This window comes from Egretta garzetta, unplaced genomic scaffold (genome assembly GCF_000687185.1).
Source record: "Egretta garzetta isolate BGI_Z169 unplaced genomic scaffold, ASM68718v1 scaffold60, whole genome shotgun sequence".
In the NCBI taxonomy this organism is placed as follows: domain Eukaryota; kingdom Metazoa; phylum Chordata; class Aves; order Pelecaniformes; family Ardeidae; genus Egretta; species Egretta garzetta.
Genome location: NW_009258269.1, coordinates 144,004 through 168,862, shown reverse-complemented (window position 1 = coordinate 168,862; position 24,859 = coordinate 144,004). Strand labels below are relative to the sequence as shown.

Sequence of the window (24,859 nt, the reverse complement as noted above, 5' to 3'; positions counted from 1 at the left end):
CACCACCCAAAAGAGAAACTGTATGATTAAATGTCCTAACAGATACTTGGGTAACACCACTGAAGCAACAGTAGTACGATTAGCTGGCCACACTAAGTGTCAGAGGAATGAGAACTCCATCATGGAATGGCCTTATGAAAAGGAAAATATACTTGCAAGAGTCTATTTGACCATGACTGGGTTGCACTGAGGATGGTGGGGGAAAAAAAAAAAAAAAAGTCAAGTTTAGGTATGTATAAATTTTAAACTCTACAACAGCAGCAAGAAGTAGTTTTATTCTGTCACTTCATCAAAATACTGAATATACAAAATCTTTAAATGAATATTCTCTAGTTAGCAAGAATATTCTCTGGTTCATAAATCTGGTTCGTATTGCTAAAACAGTATGTCATGATAAAGCTAAAACAAACTGGGCATGTTTTATCTTTATTTCAATACTACATCCATCTGATTTCTCCAGTTTGGGCAACTCCTTCAGAGGACCATCTCTTATTTTAAACTAATAATTTAAAAAGATCAGGCTATTTCCCCAGGCTCCTCTAAAACCATCAGTATCTAAGTATAATTATATACCAAGTATTATCATAAAAACATTTTAAGGTAGATCTTGCATATGTAATCACCATAAGCATATAAACAAGCTGTTAATTTGTACATGTTATCAAATGGATACACTTTAACTGTCAATTACTAGTGCAAGTTTGGATCACAATGACCTATTCAGACCTACAGGATCCAGTGTAAAGCAGCTAGACGGGCAAATAGTTTAAGCATTATATGCTGCCTTTATTGTCTTAGCTGCTTGGTTTTGATGACAAGTGTTTGATGACAGCAAAAAATAGCACAGGGAGGTTTTGGACATGATTTATTTCCTTAATTTATAAATTTAAGACTAAAAGAATCCACTAACTACCTGTCTGGGAAAAATTAAAATATATTGATTATCTGGCCAGCAGTACACAGAAAGCACTGTTTACTGTTTTTAAAAAAGCTCCTCAGAATTAAAAATCCTTAGCAAAATTTCTTATTCTTTATTACCCTAAAAATATAGAAACAGAAAACACATACCCTTTTTATAATTCACAATGTATTCTGAGACATTTTCCATGATATACCAACTCTATATTTCAAGACATTAGACAAGCTGCATTTACAAGCAAGCAGCACTCTATCATTATTATTTATCTTCAAGCAATAAAAGCTTTACTGAACATTTTGCATTAACAGACCATAGCTAAAGCAAAGGCCTGTTAAACACATGAAACAAGAACCACACTAAGCAGACTATAATGGCCGCTTCTTTGGAATCCCAAACCCCACTCTTTTCTCCTCTGGAGCATAGACTGATATGGAAGAAAGGAACAGTAGGATGTACACTAGAAGGACTAAGATGCAAGTCAAAAGAACTGTGAAACACACAGGTTATTGTACGCTCAACTATTTTCCTTCTGGATCTTTATTAGGACTTTATTCTTTATTATACAAGCATGGGATTTGTTGTCCTGACCAATGCTCCTGATATATGAATCAAACATTTTCCATGAGACAAGTTTCTTTAAAGAAAAATTATCGAACCACTGTTATTCCACAACAGTGCCTGCTCTTATTCTCTGTCTTCTAAAATTCTGAGACAGAACAATAAAAAGTTGAGTTTTTCTTATGGAAAAACAGTGTTTGAATGGAGACTAACGTATCACACTAAAAGCATAAAAGTTGGCAAAAGACAGGTTAAAACAAGTTATATCCTTATTACTATTAGAATTACCTAGATGCTTTAAGTCTCTGTTCTGGCAGATAGCAAAGCAGTGGTTTTACCGGAGATGAACCAAAACTTTCATAACCTCAGACTTGAGGCTGATCTATTCTATACCTACGGGTTGCACAGGCTATTACTAATGCACAGATACTCCAAAACAAAAAAAAGAAACAAAAAAAACCAAAAAAATATTTTAGCTTACACTTAACGTCTCAGTATTAAACACAGTCAAGGTAACTGAATTCCAGTAAGATCAAGAGCTCATGAGAGTGCATTATTTTAACCCAAAAGTCTAAGTTTTGAGAGAGGATGTTTTTCCCACTGGTCTAAGTGTTACTCGCCACAAGAAGCAGACATAAAACTAAGACTGGCACTTCTGATCTTAGAAGCAGCAACAGTAAAAGTAACCTGCAATGAAATGGTATATCAGACTGTACTTGTAAAATCAGAATACAGTATAAAAATAGAAAAATTGAGAACACAGAATTAGATCTGTCTGAAAATCAACTAGTTGGATCTGCTCTTAATGGCTTAGATCATTGTCTGCAGATACTCAAGCTATAGGTACTTAAGTTCCACTGATTCAAGCAACCTTGAATCTTACACATAGTTAAAAAAAGAAATTACAGCTATATCATGAAATCATTAACATAAATATAGGTTAAAATACTACCGAATTTAATCTAAACAATAAAACCAACTATGTTATTTTCTTAACTTTGTCCAGGAAATCTATAATGGTCTCAAAAAACAACAGACACAGTTAATTATTGTTATAGCTTACAATATACATTTCTTTCTCAACAGAATGCAACACAAGTCTTAAAAAAAGTGGAATTTTTATCTGTCCTAGCTAGTTAGAGCTGCAACACTCTTCTGGCAACACAGTGGGATGAGATGAGCAGAGCAATCTTCTCTCACTCTACTCCTGCTCAGTACTATTTGCTATCGCTATTGTACTGTCAAGTTTCTAGAATCATTATCTATAAATTGTCAGGAACTGAAATTCTGACAAAACAATCATCTGAGTAGCTCATGTGTTTTTCAAAGTTCTGGAGGTTTTCTACACAGCAGTAAGATGCTGAGAGAGAAGCAAGCCATCTGGTCCATAAGAGAGGAGACAGACCATTTAACAGTGAAGATGAAGTCAACCATGTAAAACTGAGCTTCTCTGCTAGGAATCCTTCAGCAAAAATTCCCTTTTTGTGATAATATGAAGGAAAACTAAGCACAAGGCCGATAAAGACATTTCAGTACCACTTATCACTCCTCAGAGTGGAGAAAGACACTAACTTCTGATAAAGGTTAAGAAACATCATAATTCCTATAAACAGAGATGCTGCATTGCAGCTGAGCTATACTGCAGCACAATCAACCTTTTTTTTCTCTGCCCAGGCAGAGACATACATAAGGTGTGCTCACGAGGTTTCACTTCATGTTCCCATTTCACTACAGAGCTTACAAATGGGTTGAAGGATATATATATAGAGCTACATCCCTCTAATCATTATATCATATGAAAGACACAAAACTGTTCCTCTGAGACCCACTTGTTTCTTGTTCTAAGCTAGCAATCACACTTTGCACCAGTAGCTGTCTTGTAGAAAGAGGTGAGTCCTCTCCAGAGGTCAGACTTCTGGCATTCACACTCTCTCAATATTAGTGTTACTCAATTTCAAAGATGAATAGCACAAAACATAAGTCAGTCAACATTTCCATACCTATTTATTTTAAGCCTTACAGGCATTTTATATTTACCTTGTTTTTTAAAAAGGTTGCTGCGTACTATTTCCTTCATGGACTGCACTTTCTGCTTCTGTAGTTTCACTGGTGGAATGCAAGTGTAAAATTCATATAGTAGTTGGCTGCATGTAAAGAAAAAGGGTCTTAAATACCATACAGATGAAGTCATCATGTGTTAATAAAGACAGACAGAAAAAGATCACATATTTCTAAACATTTATTTCTTTTTAAGACGTAGATTTATTTACCTATCACAAACATTGACAAGAGATCAGTAGCAGGTTAGAAAGACAACTTTCAAGAGAAACAAGATGAGGATGAACTAGATTTTGGCCATGTTAACAAATGTTTATCACTTTCCATTGTTTTAAATGGAAGAAGGATATTTTTGTGTTTGGTAAAGGTAATTTATCTTTGTCTGACAAATAAAGATAGATACTTTTTCTGAACTGCTAAAATCAGATTTTGTTTTCTGAAATAGGGGCTTATTCAGGGAGGGGCAGGGAGAGAGGATGAGAAAAAAAAAAGATAAGATTGTTCCACTTGCTCATTTTATTCACCAAGTTACTGCTTAAGTACTGGGCCTCCATAATGATTTCTGTCATTATGCAAGTCCGATGAGAACTTCATGTTCAAAACATATGCCCAGTTTCAGCACTGTCTTGATCAGTACAAACTGGCATAGCTTTGTTGACTTAAACTGATCAATAATAATTTTTCTACAGCAGTGTTACATTACATATACCATGTGATACATCCAGTAAATGTTTAAAAGCAGCTCACCTCAGTAACTTGGCATCGAAGACCATTTCAACGTCATGAAGAACTGATGGTATGTACTTCAAGGCAGCCACCTGTATTGTTATATAGATTTAGTTAATTTGGTATGCTTATCTGCCTGTACAGCATACAAACAATACAGAGCACACCGCTGAAACAGATGCACACAAAACAATGATAAACTTCTTTCCACAGACTAAAATTTTACATCACGTTTGAATATTAATTTCACCACAGAGTACTAGTCCCACAAGTGCTCTTATGCTGAGGATATGGAGAGGAACTTAAATACAACAGTACCGAGTGGATCATGCTCTCTTTGTAGACAACTAAAACTGTCTTTATGATGCAAGTATGTAAACCAACCACTGATAAAAGCATGAGCTCTTTGATCATACTTTGTATCGATTCCATCCCAGAAGGAGGCAGAAGTCAGGATAACAGTCATCTATCAACTCCAAAGCTACACTTTGTGGAATAGATGAAATGGGAGCATCATCTCCCTAACCAACCATCTGTAGCTAAGCTATCTGATGGTTTATCTTATACTATTGATTTCTGAGGTATATTTTGACACTGCAGTGGAATAATCCAACCTTAAATGATGACATGGGGAAGAAAAATACACAGATTACTATTCTTACATGGACAAGAATACTTAAGCAGGTAATTTTCAGACTCAAAATCATTGCTAACACTTAAGGCTAACATCCTTAAAGACTAACTTGTGCTCTGTGTCATAAAGTTCCTTTGTAGGCTGAAAGTACTAAGGCTCTATAATACCTTTCGAAAGCAAACCTAGTAAAAAATCTTGCAATAAAAAACAAAAATGTGAAACATTTAACATTTGCTGGGCCACCATTCACTCATTTCTCTACTTATGCTTTAGATAAAGGAGCTGCCTGCAGTGATTTTCACATTCGCAAAACAACCTGTGACTTATCTTCCCACTACCAAGCTTGTATTTCTCAAATACTTTACATATCCAAAAGGATATGCCATACTTCTTGGCTGAGAGCTGTAATAAATTCCCAGAAAAAATAGATTCTGTGATTTTAAAAAGCTTTTTGGTAAAGTTGTACAGAATTTATAAAAAAAAAAGGACCTGACCACATTGATATAGGTCTGAAGCAGGACATCAGTCCCTCCCTTCCCTCTGATCTTCCTATTTCAATAGGTCACCTACAGTAGGTGCTTTTCACAGAAGTTCAAATCTGCATAAAGATGCTGTGCAATCACTGACTGCCAAAAGAAACAACATCTTGGGATACGTACTTATCTAAAACAGATTAGCTGTTTTCTCTGTTATTATTTCAGATGAGAACCAGAACTTCTTCCAAAACTGGTTTTGCCTACCTAAAAAATGTGATCACAGCATCAATTTTTGGTTATTGTGCAAAAATTCTTAGGAAAATTCTAAAGTTAATCTCTGACATTATGAATTTACAACTGAATAAAATAGAAATAATCATATTGATTATGCTTGCATGCGGCTATAAATCCAACCATAGTAAAGAGATGAATTTACAACAGTTCAGTTTGACTAACCTCTTCTTGGTCCAGATTATGAGAATTACAAAGGTAATAACACTTCATTTACTTCATTGTGCAATTTTAGACTGTAAATTTCTACTAATATTTTGCTGAAAACTAAGTTACAGTAATGTGAAGTCTTCTATTACTGATATAGCTCTATTTTTCATAACAGGCCGGTTCCACCCGCAATACATCCCAGGTTAGTAAAAAAAAAAAAAAAAATTAGAACAAATCTTAAAACTACGCATTACACAGACACAGGTGCCTACTGTCTTTTCTTCAAGGTAATACGGTGTATGCCACAGGACTGATTAAACATATTATCCAATAAATGCATGCTGAAATTGAACAATTTCTTTTCACTCAGAAGCATAGAGTTTACTGCCCACCTTGAAAATAGGAGTAACTCCTGCTTTATGAGATTTGTTTATAGGGACTGTAACAAAACCATAAAAAAATCACACTTTCCATTCTACACAGGCAAAGCACAAAACCCAAATGAATTTAGAAAAGCCCGAACAGAAGTATGTTTCCACTAGCCTCTGAAGTCTAACAAACTATTAGGATTGGCATTTCCTGAGATTTTATAACTTGGTTTCAAACAATGAATGAATGAATGAATGGACATTGCAAATGCACAAACTGAACTTTTGAAATAAACACTTGTCACCCCAGAGCATCAATATTTCAGCTTGTTCAAGACAATAAATTTATGTACACAAATGATGTAAGACAACAGTTATGATAGGTGCATTAAAACATGTAACATAAAAGTAGAGCCTACTCAAATATTTCTAGTGAGGGGGAATGTTTGGAACATGGCAAGGCCAACAGGAAACCAAGAAGCACATCAAAACCACAGTCAGCAGTGGGAGAATGTTAGTACAAATATATAGTTGAAATGACAAAGACCAAGGAAGAAGGCCTTTTCTTTCAAGTTACCAGCTTGAATTTTAACGTGCTGATGGTGTGACAAGCTTTTGGTTTTGTCACTAAATGAGAAGCTGTCTACTGTTTCCTCAATAGCTATCAACATCACCATGCTTCTATACTGACACTTCCAACAAAAAAGAAACAGCCGCTCAGGAAGAGGCTTAGAATGAAGCCTGTCTAGGCTCAATACATCTCTGTAGCTCTACACAGCAAAGTCCTTGCTAAAAACTTAAGCCTCTTCTTTACTGGGGGTAGTGAGGTTAGAATAAAGACAATTAGCGAACAGCTTTCTTTGGCTCTCATTTATGCTTCCTGTTTAGACCTTTTAAATACCATAAAACTATCATTTTATTTCTATGAGCTTCTACTGTAGTAGCCAGTGCTTTTTTTATATTATAACTATTCATGTCTTGATTCAAAAAGAAAGACTGTAGTCTGCAGCAAGGGTGTATACAGTATTTCAAACTGGCTCAGTGTTGGCTTAAGATGCCTTCAGGTAAAGTCATTCCACTGCAGATCTCATCCCCACATTCATACACAATCCTGGGAAGTTCAATGGAGTGTTTAAAAGCTGTTGCCACTTCAACAAAAAATATTGCATCTTCCACTGATCTTAGCCATTACTAGCTCCTTGAAATAGGTTGGGGGGAAAAGTTCAGGTAGGTTTGTTTGTTTTTTTAAAAAAAACCACAAGACTGAAAAACTGGAGCTATTGAAAACATCTGTACAGAGACCTGTAGTGGGCTAGAAACTTGTCCTAGCCCCAGTATTACTTCAGCAATGTATTGTTCCTTGCTCTTCATGCCACTAATACTGTATGAAGATACTGTACAAAACAGCATCTGAATTTCATTTTACACCAATTCGCAGTTACTGAGAAATATGTCTGACAAAGGACAGGGCCACAAAGTATTTCAAGCAGTGCTCCACTGTCACTTGGTCTACTGTGCTGTCTGCCTTCCCACATATTCCCTATTCTGCACTCGTATGAGGAGGGAAAGGGGAAGGCTATAGCTACCATGTCTCTGCAGATCTGTAGTACCAACTGAGGTACCATAACAAGTATATACCCTGCATTCTTTTAAACTCCCCAGTTTCATTTGCAATAATTGCTTCAAATGATGCACTATGGACACAAAGGAGCACTGCCCTTAATGATGCCATAAAAGACTCCTAGTAAGCAGTACAAGATGTTCTGCATTCTTCAGACCTTAGAGTAATTTTTTAAGCAGGATACAGATAAACCCACAGCATTGCAGGAAATTATTTCATTCTTATACAATATACTGTTAAACTTATTTTGACCTTTACTCCTGACCAAGCTTATTTTCTTAGTTGCCCTCTTTTGCAACATTACATTATACATATTAATGAAATTCAAGTACCCAGTAGATGAAAAGAACATTTTAAGAAATCATCAGTGATCTGTTTCTTAGTCTAGTTTTATTTTCTATCAAGGCAACTCTAACAAATTACTATGCCATCCCCTATTGTACACCACAATCAAAGCATCACCGTCAGTACCTTTCCAGCCTTATTCTCTCATAAATAATCTATGCATCTCTGAACAGTTTTATGTTCTTAGAATCCACTGCACCAGTATGGACGGGCCAAAAATGTGCGAGAAAGAATGAAAGGAAAAAGGTAGCATCTTCATATTACATTATTTTCATACTTTTCAATGCCACATACAATTTCTTATTCCTACATTTCCATGACCTTAAGAGCATGTCATATAAGATTTCCGAAAGCATGCATAGGACCGGGAGTACTACTTTCTAAAAATCAGTGCCTAAGAGCAAGCTGGGTATAGCTGACATTTGCAACAGACAAGACCATCTGTAGGTCAAATGTGATGTGTCAACCGGGGGACAGAACACTTTTTGGAAAAGAAGCTGGGGCTTGGTTTGTAATTTAAGGTGGAGACCACAAGCTTGTCAATGAAAGGGCACAAGGGCTACAAATGAGATATCAACAGTATGACCTTATAAAAACACATAATCTGAAATCTAAAAATAATTCAACAGATTTTATTTCCCAAAAATACAGGTTGATTTACACAGACACAAAACATATCTGCAGAAAATGATGGGGTTTTTCCCTAAGAGCTAAGAGAACGGAAAGAAGGTACTAACACCTCTGTATTCCCCCTCATCCCCAGACTCTCCAAAGCAAACTATTTGCAGGTTCTCGAATTTTTTTCCCAGGCTTCCAGATTTAAAAAAGTCTGTCCTCAGAAGCACAGGCTTTCGGAAAAACTATCGCTAAGAACTACAAAAAATTCATCAGCAATGGCTACAGAGAAACAACCGATAAAAGAAACAGGGCTGCAACACCATCCCTGCCAAAATAAACTAAAAAACGGTTTAAGTCTAGTATCTAGGAAGATCAGTACCACCACCAGTAAGTCAGTATAAGTTCTGAAATGATTGTTTTAAATAATTACAAGAAAAAAATCTGAGAAAAGTCTCTTAAAAGGAAGAATCCTTTCCCTGCACATCCACACTGATTCTCATACCAGGGAATTTATAACATTCCCCATCTTGCCTGCAAGGAGCAATCTTTTTACAAAGTAACACCCCAGGACCTGAAAACAGGTCACTCTCCAGTTCATATAGGTGCTTTCAAACATCAGGAAATGCTTTACATGAGCAAAGTTAGGATATTAAAATTATAATCCTAATTGTATAATCCTAATTGTCTTCATGTGATGCTGAAGTTGAGAAGCATTCTGACTGTATCTTTAAACAAAAGAGGTAACTTCACCAATTCCAGAAGTTTAAAAAAAAGCTAATTTGGATTTACATGTAAATTGCCAGTTTACCAACAATGAAGTAACCATTCAGTCTTCAGCTGTTCAAAGCTTATATAAACACTACTGCAAAACAGTACCAGGTATCTACCCTTCTCAAGGCTCAGACAGTAAAGTCAAAACATTTATCCACTTCAGCCAACTTTAGAACAAGAGATTGAAAAGCTAGATTTTTAACTTTTTGTTAACTTTTACAACATGTAACAGATTAGAAGTAAGATATCCCTCAGAAGATGAAGTTAATTTGAAACAATAAAGTGCTTCTGGCACTGACTAGGCTGTTTCATATGGCACGTAATTTTATAAACAATTTTCCTGACTGAATTAACATTCCATATGTCTGACTATGATTGCTATCAGTAAAAATTACTGGGAAATTGCTGCTGACTAAAAAACTGAGTTCCAAGTTTAAAAAAAAAATAAAAATCCTTAGCAGAGATCAGCAGACATTTCAGGTTTCAAAATAATTATTTAAATCTTCTAAAGCTAAACCCCACAGGTATTTGGACAACCAATGGTGAAATAAGTGTAAGAATTCACATTTTGAGGCTATGTGAACTAGTTCATTTTAAGTGTCAATATCCTGAGAAACTCAATTACTTCAACTTTCTTCAGAGCTACTAAAACTTTCTTCTCGGTTATCTTCAGGGTGTAATGCATTTGAACCCATTCGATTGATCCTACCAATCTATGTTCCACTTTAATTCATGTCAACGATAACTTCAAATGAGACAGATTTAAGGCTGTTTTGATATTCTGATTGTCTGTTTTTGCAATAGACTCTGTGAACTTTCCTCTCTGGATACGCAAGGTATAACACTTACAGAGTCCTTTATGTTTCTAATACCTATGAATAACCACCTGGCCCTTAACCTGCAAAGTTAGCTTTATACTACTACAACATCTACTGCTGCCATCCTGAAACTTAATATGGAGGCTGAGGGCAGGGAAATAAGTGTTGGGTTTGGGCAAAGAGGCAGACTTACAAATTTTTTTCTACCCCTTTCTGCCCTATCTCAGCCAATGCAGAAAATCTCCATTTCTGGCCTGTTATGGACAACTCATACCCACCTAACAGAGCAGGAGTCTCAATTATCATAACAGAAGCGTCCTCCAAATAGGCACAGAAAAACATACTGTCCACTGCGAAAGCAACTATGACTGATGTGCCTATGGAGTTTATGATGAATTGTTGGGTTGTTTGGTTTTTTTCTTCCCCTCCAACAAACTTATTTCCAGCTGCAGGAACTAAACTACAGTGGGACACTTCTCATTCTCTGCCTCTCCTATTGGAATTTTATAACATTAATGCAGTAGTTTTTATTTACTGTATCTTTAGCAACCTCTTCGTAGATTTCTTTCAAAAACACATCTGTATGAGTTATCAGTAGTGGGGACAGCAGCACAGTTATGATCTAGTTAGCAGTGTTCCCTGCTCACTGCTGGGGGGGTGGACTAGATGACCTCTAGGGGTCCCTTCCAACCCAAACCATTCTATGATTCTATGATATAAACCACTATCTGAGATCTGCCATGAAATGTTTCAGCTAAAAAGAAAACTTACAGTAGCTAGTGCAGGTTTAGATACTTAAAAGCCCACTACTACTTCATGGTTATGCTTAAATATGATCCATTTTTTCCAGAACAGATAGCACTTATTAGAAAACCAAAATATACATGTTTAAGCTGGTATTGAGCAAAGCATGACTCTTCAATAGCTAGTCTGTCTTTAAAACATATTTACATGTTCATTAAAATTAGCAAAGACACCTCCTGCTCAGTCCTTCTAAGAGATGTTCAATTATATTTTCAAGGTTCTGCTATTTCTTAAAAGCAAAGATACAGTGTATTTTTGCTAAACAGGTGTAATATTAAGAACTAGCATTAAATACAGAATCACAGTAAGCACAATCAACATTCATCAGTACATCCAATGCCATACTTCCATTAGTGTTACAATACCACCTGTTTTTCAACACACCCATCAGCCATTTCAGAGTCAGCATTGCCACTTGCAAACCCATTAACGTGTCACTGCAACAGTTAAAAAAGCAAAACAGTCTTCTACAAATATTTCTTGTCACTCCCAAGAAGAAACTACCCTGCTCATAGCAAAAGCAATCAAAAGACAAAACTGGAGGATAAGTCAAGCCCAATGAATACAATGATCTCATAATAAAGAATCTATGAAGCATCAGTACTGCAGTTGTCCAATAAAATCTTCTGCTTCCTACTTCATAGGAAGATTTGATGATTTTCTATTTTAATACAGAACTACATACCAATTCTTTGATATTAATGATCTTAATAGCTCCTTCTTTTCTAGGTTTCGTGAAACATCAGATTCCAAACTGTTAGAATATCTAAGATTGACATGAATGGAAAATCTGGATTCTGTTTTCAGTTGTTTATATAACGTACCTCCAAAAGACAGATACTATAAAGTTCACTTTCCAAACTAAGATGGCGGAATCCCTGTTTAGCGTTATTTGAAGAAACTCCAGAATTAAACATTCAGCTCCCACTGGAAGCTTCATTTCAGTAGATTCCTTGAAAGAATCTAGCATCTGTGGTTTGGTTCTTTCACTCACTACATTCATAAAATTATACAAATGTATCTTCTCCTGACCTTTTCAACCTAGGTTTCAAACTTCATTAAACAACTTGGTCTTCCACTAAAGGGGAATTACAAGAGACACAAAGGATACATTTCCTAAGAGCATCTTTTCCTCAATTTAGAAAGAACAAAACCAAAAAGCCCACAAAACCAAAACCATATGAAAAACCAAACCCAACTTGTTTCCAAGCACACACCAACCTGCAACAAAATGGCCGTTTTATGTTGGCTTTTCATCAGGTTGTTGATGGACTCAAAGAGTCTCCTCATAGATTCTTCGAATTCTGTTTGTTCTTTACCTTCATACAATCTGTTGAGAGATGCACTGGGTTATCCTTTCAGAACCAGAAAGTTTCATAGTCCTAAGCGTACCAGCATTAACATTACCTTACAATATATTTTATAAGTTGATACAATATTATGTACATAGATATTTCACCAGTGGGTGACATCTGCTATTCACTGTATTGTGTAGAAATTCTTCAGCTTGAACATACAAGCATTTTCAATTTGAGCTTATAAAAAAAAAGTCATTTCACTTTCAAAGTGACTTCTTTGCAAAAAGAAAAAAAAATTATTTTTTTCCCACTACAACTGAGGTACTCTAGGATGTTTTTCACATATTGTCGCTGTTTCTCTTTTTCTGCTATTATTGCCATTTTTCAAATAGCTATTTACTGTTCCCATTAACCAGTCTTTCTGAAAAAAAAGTCTCCACTTGATGCTCATATATTAAAACGTGCATTTAAATGAACCTCACTCCATTATTTCTTCATTCCCGGTCCTAAAGTTTGAATCTTTCAGAATACCTCTCCTGTATTGTTCATACTAGCTCTTAATACTAAATACTGCTTACATTAACACTAAAAAACACTGGTGTCACATAAAATTAGTTACCTGTAACAGCTGTCAAAAGTTAAACAAGCTAAGAAAAAAGCCAAGGCAACAAGAGAAGCCTGAAACTTGTGTAGGATACTGTAAGCTAAATGGTGCACCCTCTGTTGTACTCTCTTCTCTACTAGAAGAGAAAAATCCCTCTTTTTTAAGTCATGTATTCCAGTGTCATGTGCTTTTCCTTTCAATTTGAAACTTAAGTCCTTAAAAGAACTAAAGGCAGTGACTAGAAAGAAGCTTTGAGGAAAGGAAAACACTGAGAGGTACACTATTCAGCCCATGGCCTCTGCACTGTTTAGGTCAATGCTTGTTAATGAGGTTTAAGTCAGTTATTGCAAAGGAACCCCAAGATCCAAAATATTATCTGGAGAGGAAAAAAATTACATATACATGTATACAACAAACATGATGTACACTACCTGAGGTACATCCCTACTGAGGTGTGATAGCTGTATAAAAAATGCATACCAGAAACACTTAGATGTGAAAAGCATCTTGAAACATAAGTTTTTGTACAAGCACACTTACATAGAAGAGTCATTTATTATCCAGTGGTGTTTTAAGGGCTTGGATTGCAGCTAAATGATTTTTTTTAACACACCAGAGATTGTGGCATGTGGGGGCTATCTAAAATTATTTCTCAACAGGAATGAAGTACATGTAAGACTGGCTCAGTCTAAGAGTTTATTAAAATTACTTGGCTAATACACTGATAGAGCTTTTATTGACTCCACAACATTGCTGCAAAAGTAAATGAAGTTTCTTAAACCTATTTTTTTTATGCAAATGGAAATTCAAAGCTTCCTTGATTGAACCTGTGAGGCAAGGAGGAAGGTAGAAGCATCACACAACATGTATTAAACATGCATTTTAAATTGACACCAGGACTAATTTAAGCCAGGCAGAATGATAATTTTATATCCTGACTCATCATCTAGCTTCCACTTAGACACAATTTTCTGTGTTAAATTTCAATTAAAATCACTTGTTCTGAAAGCAATTTTGAAAAGATAATGGATTATTTGGTTGGAAACAACTTCATCACAACAGTGTACATGAATTTCACCACCAAAAAAAAACCTTAGGCCAATGAAAGGAGGAAAGCAAACATTTCATGTTTTCAGAGTCTGTATTATGTAAACCTTTGGCTAATACATATGACCTTTCTACAAAACATAGTCACTGAACAAACAGCTGCAAGACATAACCTTAGTTCAGCTGACTGGCATAAAAACATTTTTGCTTTCATTACATCTCTATAGCTTCAACAGGACCAAATGAATGCAAATTCAAGTAGAACCTTGTTATCTTCAATGCATCTGCCTGATGAGATTAAAAGTCTCCCATTTTATGTCTAACATTAGAAGTCATTATCCATCTCTTTCCTACACAATTTTCACTTTGTAATGCCTCTTACCTTTCGATAAGGCATCTTAGTTTCTTAAGCAGCCCATCAAATTAATGACAGAATGATCGTAAGATCTGTCTCGGCTCTATTAGTTGAAAATATTTGTCTCCAAGAAGGCTAACCTCAACCCTTGGAAGTGAAATACTTTAATCGTAAATCCCATATTTCTCATGGGAAGAAAATACATTACTCCATTTTTTCTTCTTTTTAATGACCAGTCTGACAGTGGGAAATAGACTGCATAAGTTAGATCACAACAGCTATTAATGGATATATAGCATCAGTTGTTACTGTTCACTGTTTGGTTAATTTTGCCAGGGGCTACCATTTGCAAGAGCTATTACTGCCTATAATAATAATTGTCCAACTGTATTTAGAGTTTCAGACCTCCAGTCAAGGCCTTTATAGGGAAAAATAAGAGGAGTAGATATGTAGATATGTATCTACACTTGAATATGCATCATGTTGCAATAATCTAGTTTACCACAGACTGTCCAATGCACTCTTTTTGCTGCCAGCTAATACTAGGGGTTAAAATGGAGACCAAAGTTCTCTCTACAAAAAACCCCTGCCTTCTGCCCTCCATCCATAAAAGAAATTTTCCTTCTCTACATAATGCTTCCTTCCCCGAAACTTTAAATGTCCCCCTTTGCCACAAAACCTGTTAAAAAATAAAATTAAAACAAAGCTTTTGATCTACCAGCTATATTCTGTTCTCATGAGCACCATCTCTTTCCTTACACAGCTTTTCACCTTGTTTATCTGTATCCATCTATAAATAATAAGTTCCTAGAGACAAGAATATTTCTAAGGGTCTATCTCCCAGCAGCAAATAACTTCTGAATCTATTCCTACTTCAACCAAAATTTCACAATTCATCAAATACACTTAATTTTGCAAAACTATAAACCATTGGATTTTTTTGAAAAAACGGGCAGTGGAATAACAGAGAAAAACTTTATTAGAGCTCCCACTGAGCAAAAGACAAATAGAACACCTTTCTGTTCTGTTGACTGCCAACCACAAACATAACATCCAACCACTCAGTCTAGGGCTAGGGAAGGAAGTGGGGGATACGGTTACCATAGTGTTGTTTTTCTCCTTCCAGCTTTCATCTCCTTCATTCTTCCCATCTCCTTTTTCCCAAAACCTGAATACTGCTTGTAAATATTACGCGTCATCTATTTGGCCGAGTTATATGTATCTAGTCTGTTGAGTCTTCCCCTATAAATTCCTTACCTGGGGATCTGAAACCCTAAATTCATTTGGACAACTATTACTGAAAATTACATTGCCCTATACACGGTCTGAGCTGCTGAACACCATGATCTCAAGGACAGGTATCCAGCTTCAAGCCATCTGTCACAATGTTTGGCCATCCATTGGTCTTAGGCCAAGCCACCTGACACAAAGAATAATCACCCTTTGAAATCGGCTGCTATTGCTAAATATGTCTCTGGAACTTGCACTGTGAATCAGAAAGAAGATTTTTGAAGATTCCCTCTCCAAAAACATATCTCAGCAATATCTGTATTTTAGGCCAGTTACCAGTTATTAAGTTTTATTTGTAAAAACGAAAAATATATTTCTGTTCTGGAATCAATTTGTTGATTGACCTGTTTCTCAGACCTACTTCTATTTCTGATATTGGACTGCTTGGTAAATGGCTTTCGCTTGGGTACTTACTGTGAAAATAAAGTCCTTGATCTAACAATGAACTTGAAAACATATTCCAGTGCTTTCAGAGTTCTTAGGATAGGTTCACATTGCTCCCCTCGGCTGGAGGTATCCAAGTAAGTCTTCAGAACAGTCATTAATTTCCTAAAGTTAAAAAACATTTTTAAAATCATCTTTTCTTTTTAAATTAACTTCTCTAACTTGTTTGGCTATTCTAAATAAATGTTTGTGCTTAGTCAAGCATACACAAGATGTACTGCGTGTATTTTTGTGTTTACGTTGCAAAAATTCTATCAGTATAAACAAATGAGGAGCAAGTTCTTAACTGTGCAAGCAAGAAAGCAATCTGAAATCTCAGACCAGCAGTATAACTTTACACAATCCTGGAAGTACTTTTACAGATATTTATAATATACAGGCACAAGGTAACAAAATGTTACTTCTGCCTACCCACATTAAGCAGTGATTAAACACCACTACATGCTCTAAATTAACTGCACATAAGTAGTACAATATTCTGGTACACAGCCATGTCTTGTATCCAACAGCAATTTTTTGCTAAACACACAACCTGCTAACAAAGTGCAAAAGCTCATCTAAAAACAAGCCCCTTAATATGTATTACAGTTTCATCTTAAACTATTAAACTAACATTAATGATGTAAATTTCATCTTAATGTAGCCATAAGAACTAAAATAAGGGTGGGTGGTGGTTTGTTTTTTTTTTCATCACTACACAAACAGAAACCTACTATCCCCTACACTAAACAAAAAAACCTAATAAAACAAACCAAACTAATAAAACAAACCAAAATAAGACAACAAAAACAAAACTAGCACTTGCAAGAAACCTACTATCCCCTACACTAAACAAAAAAAACTAATAAAACAAACCAAACTAATAAACCAAACCAAAATAAGACAAACAAAAACAAAACTAGCACTTGTGTGTTGATGAAACTTAACAGCGATGAAACATTAGGAAGTGATCACTATGATATTTGGAACACGCATGCAAATAGCAGCTTCAAGAACTGCTCACTACTGCACAAAATATATACACACAGACATATGTATATATGTGTGTGTGTGTGTGTATCTATCTATCTGTGTAATAGACACAGTCTCAGCCCCACTGCTTTAGCCTAACTCACATTTCAGGTCCAAAATAACAGGCTTTCAGCCTCTTAGCCTTCTGGGCACTACATCCATTCTGTGTTACCTTTTACTCCTTTTTATAGCTTCTTTGAATTCACAGCTTTGTACAGAGTTGGAACAAAATTTATCCAACTTGCATGCAGGGGCAGTCCACTCAAGGTCCCTCAGCTGTCAACGTTAAGACCTTTTCAAACTCTCTAAGAGCTAGGTGCAAATGGATGACGAAAGAGGAACTGAATAAATCTCTAACAGTTTGGCCAAAATACCATATCATAATATGGTCATAATATGCCTGGGACACAGTACCTTGTCCTAACTATGAGTTAGGCCACACACAGCTGGAGGATCTAGTATTAAATTTACTGTATAACATTTTTCCACAGTTTTTAGTCTCTTCTATGAACTCATGTCTTCCCCTCTGGGCATTACCTGGAAGCTCCAAAAAGAAAAACAAAACAAAAAAAAACCCCACCAAACCCCCCAAAAACTTATAATACCAACTCCCCCCACCCCCCAAAAAAAAATCTCAATAGCAAACCAAAAAAAGAGCCCCAAAAAACCCAAAGTCTGTCCAGCTGCCCACTGGCATCCCATGTAACAAATACTAATACTCCAGTTCACAGCAGATCATGTAACAAACACCAAAATTCCAGTTCACTGCACTGAAAACCCTCCTGGCGCAACATGAGACTTTAAACTGCATATGAAGACTTGACAGTTCCCAATTTTTTTCCCCATGCATTCATTTGCTGTAAAAGAATACACAGAAATCTGTATAAAAGGGTTAAGGACATCCTCAGGTCCTCACTTAGAGCATTTCAGGTTAAGGCCACGAATGCAAAGGGAGGGGCTTTACAGCTAAGTATCTTTTGTCAAGTTTGACAGGATACAGGTGAAGTGCTCAGATACAGCAAAATCCAAACAAGAGAAAAATGAATGCCAAAGAATTATTTAACCCCCAAATGAATTACTATTTGTCAATTAACTCTACATATAATCATATGTGTTTCTCACATGCAGGTTTGTTTCCAGATAAGCAAACAGCAGCATCAAAACAACAGACATCATGAATTACATCAGAAAAGTCACCAACAGAATTTACTTTCTTTGACATGATGCTGGAGGTTTAGAAAAAAAAAAAGAAAAAAGAGAAAATAAACTTACTTGTATGCCAACGTTGCACTAAAATGCTGTTGGATATACGCTTCCAAAACAGTGTTAAAATGTTGAAATTTACGGTCTGCAATGAGTCCTATGATATATATCTAAACAGACATGGAGATAATCAGCATTTTTCATAAAGTCACATTTAAAATTTAAATACTAGTCTTCTGAAATATTTTTGAAAATCCACTGTTTTAGAGTTTTTAAAGAAATTTGCTGTTCCGACTAATAGTAATATTCCATCTGTTCTGCAGGCATTTTTAAATTATTTCCCCAAAATAAACAAGTTGATAGCCAATTCAAAATTCTAAGGGTCTTTATTTTAACAAATAAAATCCTTCAGTGCTGATTCTTACCAGCGCATCAAAGACAAGGATATCATACTCATTACTGTGGGAATGTTCCATCATGATGTTAAACAGGGCATCCAGCGTATCTTGGAGAAACTATAGAACATGAAATGACAAACTGGCAATCAATTCCACTTAAAAAATCTCACAAGTCAGTTTTCATATAGTAGACTTGATTTCCCTTAAGTTAGAATTTTAAAGGCCTTCACTGAAACATCACTTAAATTCAGAAAACGCTTCCAAAGATTGAGGCTCTAGTCTCTTTAATTTTAAGAGCCTACATCCTCAGACACACAAGCAGGCAGTAACACATGCTTAGCTCAAAGCTTATGGAAAAGCTAAAAATATATAGCATTCCTAGTTCCTTAGAGATACAGGTTAATAGTTGCTATCGATGATTAAAAACGCACTTCATACTTCTGTGATCTGATTCAAAGCCCACCTTAAAGCAGAAGAAAGCACCCTGGTGACTTGGGAACTTTTTTTTTGTTTTTCAAGTTCACCTCTTCTGAGAAAGGAGGAAGGAATCTAATGCTTGTATTTAAAGAGGAACACAAATGTAATAGACTCCTAATCTGAATGCTGGAGTTCCCTACTTTCCAAAATATTAACACGTTTTTACTCATGTTATACTCATTAAATTAATAAAGCCACTTCATTGCATACACAATACACTTCTTTTTAATATCAGCATGTAAATTGATATTAAGAACTATAAAGAAAGCAGAAGGAATTATTTGTAATGTTTTAGATACAAAAAAGCAAACAGCTGAAAAGAGACTGTGGAAAATATTTTACCATTACTGCCTTCATATCCTACCAAGTCTTAAAAATAAAACTTTCTGTGCATGCTCAAAATTAAAGTTTACCTGTGACATATACATAAGCACCTGACCAAAGTAGCAATGACTCCAAATAATACTCCTGGTATTGAATTTTCCATTCATGCACAAAATTTCCAGCAAAATAGAACAACAGAAAACAGAAAAGGATCCTAATAAATTGGTCACCAGTGAAAACAGGGAAATCTGGCCAGTAATCTTGCAAATCTCCACAGCCTAACAGTAGCCAACACCAGAGATGTTTGGGAGTAACAAGTAGAAAAAAAAACTATGAAAAATGCCATGCAGGTGCTTGCTTCCTTGCTCCCTCTAATTAAGAGCTTTGCTCATGTCTTTTGCAAACAATCCCTAACAAAGGCATTACACTGAATGACAGTCATAAAAGAAAGTATAATTGACTTCTTCCAGTTCTTATGTTTACTGTAACTGACCCTCCGGTTTCTTTTTCTTTTTGAAACTATGTAGCATCATGCTTTCTGCCACAGCACACAGAGACAAGAACAAGTATTATTAGAATAACTGTATAAAGATATACCTTCACAACTTCCTCTCCATCCACAATCTTCAGTTTTTCCAGGTTCTCCTGAAGCAGCTCTGGCTTCATACGCCACTTCAAGAGACCCAGCAAGCCCACTAACAGAGAATAAATGGACAGACATCAAAATCTAAAATGTGATTTATCATTCATGCAAACATCATCTTTCGAAAACTCCTACCTGTTTAGGAGATACATACCATTCTGAGTTAACTTTGTAGAACAAACAAGAGTTGAAATATAAAATGCATCTCGTGAGCTTACTGAAAGCCCCCCAACAATACTTGAGTTCCTGACCAGGGTTGCTCCTTTATTTTCTATGTGTTGACGCGTACAAGGTAATGTCAAATAAGCACTAGCATCCTCCATTTTTTTACTGTCCCCCTGAAAAGCAACATACCATTCATGACATATTTCGCACCACTGGATTTAAGAACAGACTTATTTTGTACTATATTTCTATGGACTTGAATGCATGCACTAAAGGATAAAGAATAGCCAAGTCGCAGCATGGCTCATACAGGTAAACCAAGAGTCAACGTTAAGTCAGCAAGAAAGGCTGCAACAAACACACACGGAAAATACATTGTAATCATAAACGTATGCGTTTTAACGTGCAGTAAGGAATCACGAGTGGTGACATCACTGGCAGAGTAAAAGCAAGAGCAGATTTCTCATTAAATCGTCAATAGCTACAGAACACGGTAGTCTACTCGCATCACCCTGAAGACTGTATAGAGGATATAGACAACATGGTTATGAAGTCTACAAACAATTTAAGAATAGAAAATGGGGCAGAATAAGGAAAGAACAGCGGGACTATTTTGGTATGCCCATTATAATATTAATACCTGGACCTTTAACATAAAAGATCAGGACACGGTAAGATTATATTTTAAATTAGACAATATGCTGCCGTGTCTAAGTGACACAGATATCATGGAATTTACGCTTTTCAGTAGAACAAACAGTAGAAAACCAGAGAGCCACCATGTATTTTTCCCTCCTCTATTTCATCAGGTTGCATGCCACAACCCTCACAGATTTTTTTTTTTTTTGTGTCTCAACTTTTGATTCATACCCCAGACAGGAAAGCAGTTTTTAGAGCAAGACAATAAAAATCATATTATTAAGTGTTTAGAAACTATATTTTTTCTTTAACAAAACTACACAACAAAAATTCCCCAATGAGTTTCTGAGCTCTGCCACTTAAAGCTACAGCACCATGACAAACCCTTAGCCTACAATTGTGCATAAACAAGGAGTTGCAAAAAGCAAAATCTAGAATTATTTTCTCAAAAGTCTGGGTTGTGTATCTGATTCAGTGACTGTGTGTATCTGATTCAGTGACCCTATCAAACAAGAAGTAAGGTTAAAATTTACTATAAAGAGACCTAGACAGACAAAAGGCAAAATACTTATACAGCAAGACAGACAGCATTATTAGCTTTTATGGCTGTTATCAAGCTTGCCAAATAAGTACTTCTCAGAATTTCTGGAACCAAAAGAGAATCTTGACATCCTCTTTGAGACAAGTTAGACTGACAATAGGGAAAAGACTTGAAATTTTGATCCAAAAGTCTCTCAAAAAGATTCAATGCCTGAAGGCAGTGAAAATCAAGTACACTGTTTAAACTTTGTGATTTTCAAATTACTTTTTTTGAGAGGCCAGATGTACAACTGTTTAAAATACTTACAGCTTACAATTACTGTGTTTAATACTCGAATAAGCAAACATATGTCAGAAAAATCTGTCTATTTCTCCCAAACATAAACTAGGTCAACTCAGTTTAGCATTTCTCATCTATGCTGTCACTTAAGGAAAAATTACCGGACTGATGCAGGAATGAGTAAGATGGAATTTCATAACCAACATTAACCACACAGTCACACACGATCATTATTTTCCTTCTGGACTAAGTATTTACCACTGTTGGAGTCAATGAAGAGAAGATAACTATACACTGCCATTAATCTTTGTTGGACTACCTCAACAACTTGATTTCATTGTATGCATCTCACCAGTAATGTTACAGCAAACCAGCTTACTGAAAAGAGCACTAAGAAATACCTAAAGTAATATTTCTTCTGCATTGGAAATGATTTCTGGTTCTTAGTTATTGCTAGACAGTATTCTCTAAGGGGGGAAAAAAAAAAAAACCAACAGCAACTAAAAAACAATCTTGAAACATGTGTTCCCTTCTTCAGTTCAAAATCAAAAATACTAGTGTCCAATCAGGGCTAGCCAACACTATCCTTTCACACCCAAAATCAAATTCCTGAAACTTTCACCTTTGTATCTAAGTAACTACGCAGATCAGTTTCAAACAACCAATTCCCTAAGATTACACTCTCTGATTATTCATGTGACAAAGATTCTAAATTAATCAAACCAACACTTTTCCCCCCTTCAGCAAGAATAATGGTACACATCCAGGTACTGAGTTTCAGCATAACTTCCTCTATTCTACAGAAGGCCAAAAGGTACAAACTTCAGTAAAAATAGTAGGAATAGTAACTGTCTCTCATGGTGCTTAGATAACATACCTAATGAAAATTTAGAGAAACATTTACTGACCACAGAACAAGTTACATTTTTTTTGTTCAGATGAAAACCATTATATTTATCTTTGATAGAATAATAAAATTAATCTAGCACTAAGAAAATAAACAATGCAGTCAAAGACAACAGCGTCAAAGTGTCACATGGGGGAAAGAATGGGAAAAAAAATGGTCCAATACCTTTAGGACTAACAAATCGTGGATACCATCTTGGAGAGTTGTTCCATCCTCCTTCATTAGTCTTATGTAGGCCATCGCAAAATTTTTTTCTCCTTTATCTTTAGCTGTAAAGCAAAGTATTTTCAGTTGACTATCCATCAATGAATTAAAATTCACTGAAGTAAAAATTCCCTACTTACACTCTTGAGATGACCGGTGTCTGAACATGAAGCGCAGATGTATCCTTTGCATGTCTTCAATAGGGACAGCTACCTTTTGTAAAATCAGAAAATAATGAACAGAGTTGCAGGGGGGGCAAGATGTTTCACCTGTAATGAGCTCCTGCTTTAGTATAAATAAGCACCACTTCTGCTGGTTCCATAATGCCTTTCACAGACCATTTAAAACTATTGAGCCTGATCACAGCAGCATTAGTGGCTGATAAGCAATTGTCTGTTAGACTTCGCTCCAAGTCTAGCACCACCAAAGAAATGAAGCACTGAACCCAGTGTGTTAAAGCACACAAGTGCTTGTACACTAGAAAATAAGTATACTGCAGTCTCATTACTTACCCTGTTAATCATACAGAATTATGCAATACCTCTGCACTAGGAAACTTCCACATTTCATACACACAAATTAACAACCAACTTAATAAACAGATGAAAAAGGTAAGAAAATTCCGGCAAAATAAATTAAGTATATTTTTGTGATTAAATTCAGTTTCAGAGCCTTGAGTAGAATCCCAGGAACTTGCAACTGCTTTATTCTTAGAACAAATATGCAACAAAAAAGGCCAACCGCATAAGAAAAAAATTTTTTTACGTTAATAGCTCTAAAACTTTAAAGACCTGTACTCCTTTGTGTTCATTCACAACTTCCCTTTACAAATCTTACTGCATAATCCTCCTTCACATTAAATACACTTTTCAAAACAATCTACTGTTAAAGAATCTGAATAAAAGTCTGAATTAGAGAATTATTTTAAAAATAAACTAGTATATTAATTAAAAACCAGATAGGTCAATGTTTTCAAAACACACTTCCATTCCCTCTCTCTCCTGTCCAATCTTCGCAACAGACGTTAAGTGTTGCAATTGCAGGCATGGCAATATTGTCTTCAGTTGGCATCAAAAAATCTTGCTTGCTAGGAAGCCTGAGATATGCTTTGCAAGAACTACTTCTAGAAGCTTCTGGGCATTTTCCAGTCAAAGACATTACAGCTAGATTAGGTAATTATTGGTGTGTCTCCAGAAATTTTTTCTCTCTAAAATCATAATATCTTGGGGTGGAGGGATATTTGGTTTGGTTTTGGGTTGGTTTTTTTTGTTTGTTTGTTTGTTTTTAAATCATGCATTGAAGCTCCTCATCTGCATTGTTTCACAACAACAGAACAAATGCAATATTTCCTTTTTGATGAGCCGTGTTAGGACATAAGGTTATCTAAGATGACCTCATTTATTTTGCTAAGCAGGATCTTAACATCATTTTCTAGGCCAAATTTTAAGCCTCAGTAATCATCTATCTCTAATAACTGATGCATGACTAAGGCTCCATCCTTCTAGCTGTATTCAGGACCAAGTTATTTTTTAGAAAAAGCTGATGCTGTGCAACTTTCCTGTGTGAGGTACCAAGAAATCTAAGAGAAAAAAAACAAGTGAAAAGTATCTCCACTATACCTTTAACGTTTCCATCCAACGGGGCTGTTTGACCTGATAGTAAAGAACCGATCTATATTCACTCACGGGTTTGTCCCCGGCTCCCAGGCAAACAGCATTCTTACAAAAAGAAGGGAAGAAACAGTGCTTAGTGGCTCGTTAAGTTCTGTACATTTTTATGACGAGAAAAACCTAAGCAAGCAGCAGCCCTCCTAAGGAGAGCCCCCCGGGGAGCCCGCCGCTCGCTGAGGGCAGCAGCTTTACCTCAGCGCGCC

At 35.8% G+C, this 24,859-nt stretch overlaps 1 protein-coding gene across 1 annotated transcript in view; it reads right to left on the bottom strand.

Moving 5' to 3' along the window:
* DOCK2 (dedicator of cytokinesis 2) overlaps positions 1-24,859 on the bottom strand; it is a 194,826-nt gene that overhangs the window by 140,082 nt on the left and 29,885 nt on the right. Inside the window, exons 15-25 of the mRNA XM_035889022.1 lie at positions 24,606-24,704; positions 23,127-23,199; positions 22,948-23,051; positions 20,406-20,589; positions 20,206-20,303; positions 18,835-18,924; positions 18,479-18,579; positions 16,166-16,300; positions 12,379-12,487; positions 4,283-4,353; positions 3,515-3,621 (exon numbers count right to left, since the gene is read on the bottom strand). Coding sequence (XP_035744915.1) covers positions 3,515-3,621; positions 4,283-4,353; positions 12,379-12,487; positions 16,166-16,300; positions 18,479-18,579; positions 18,835-18,924; positions 20,206-20,303; positions 20,406-20,589; positions 22,948-23,051; positions 23,127-23,199; positions 24,606-24,704 — 1,171 coding nt within the window. The remainder of the gene's footprint in view (positions 1-3,514; positions 3,622-4,282; positions 4,354-12,378; positions 12,488-16,165; positions 16,301-18,478; positions 18,580-18,834; positions 18,925-20,205; positions 20,304-20,405; positions 20,590-22,947; positions 23,052-23,126; positions 23,200-24,605; positions 24,705-24,859) is intronic.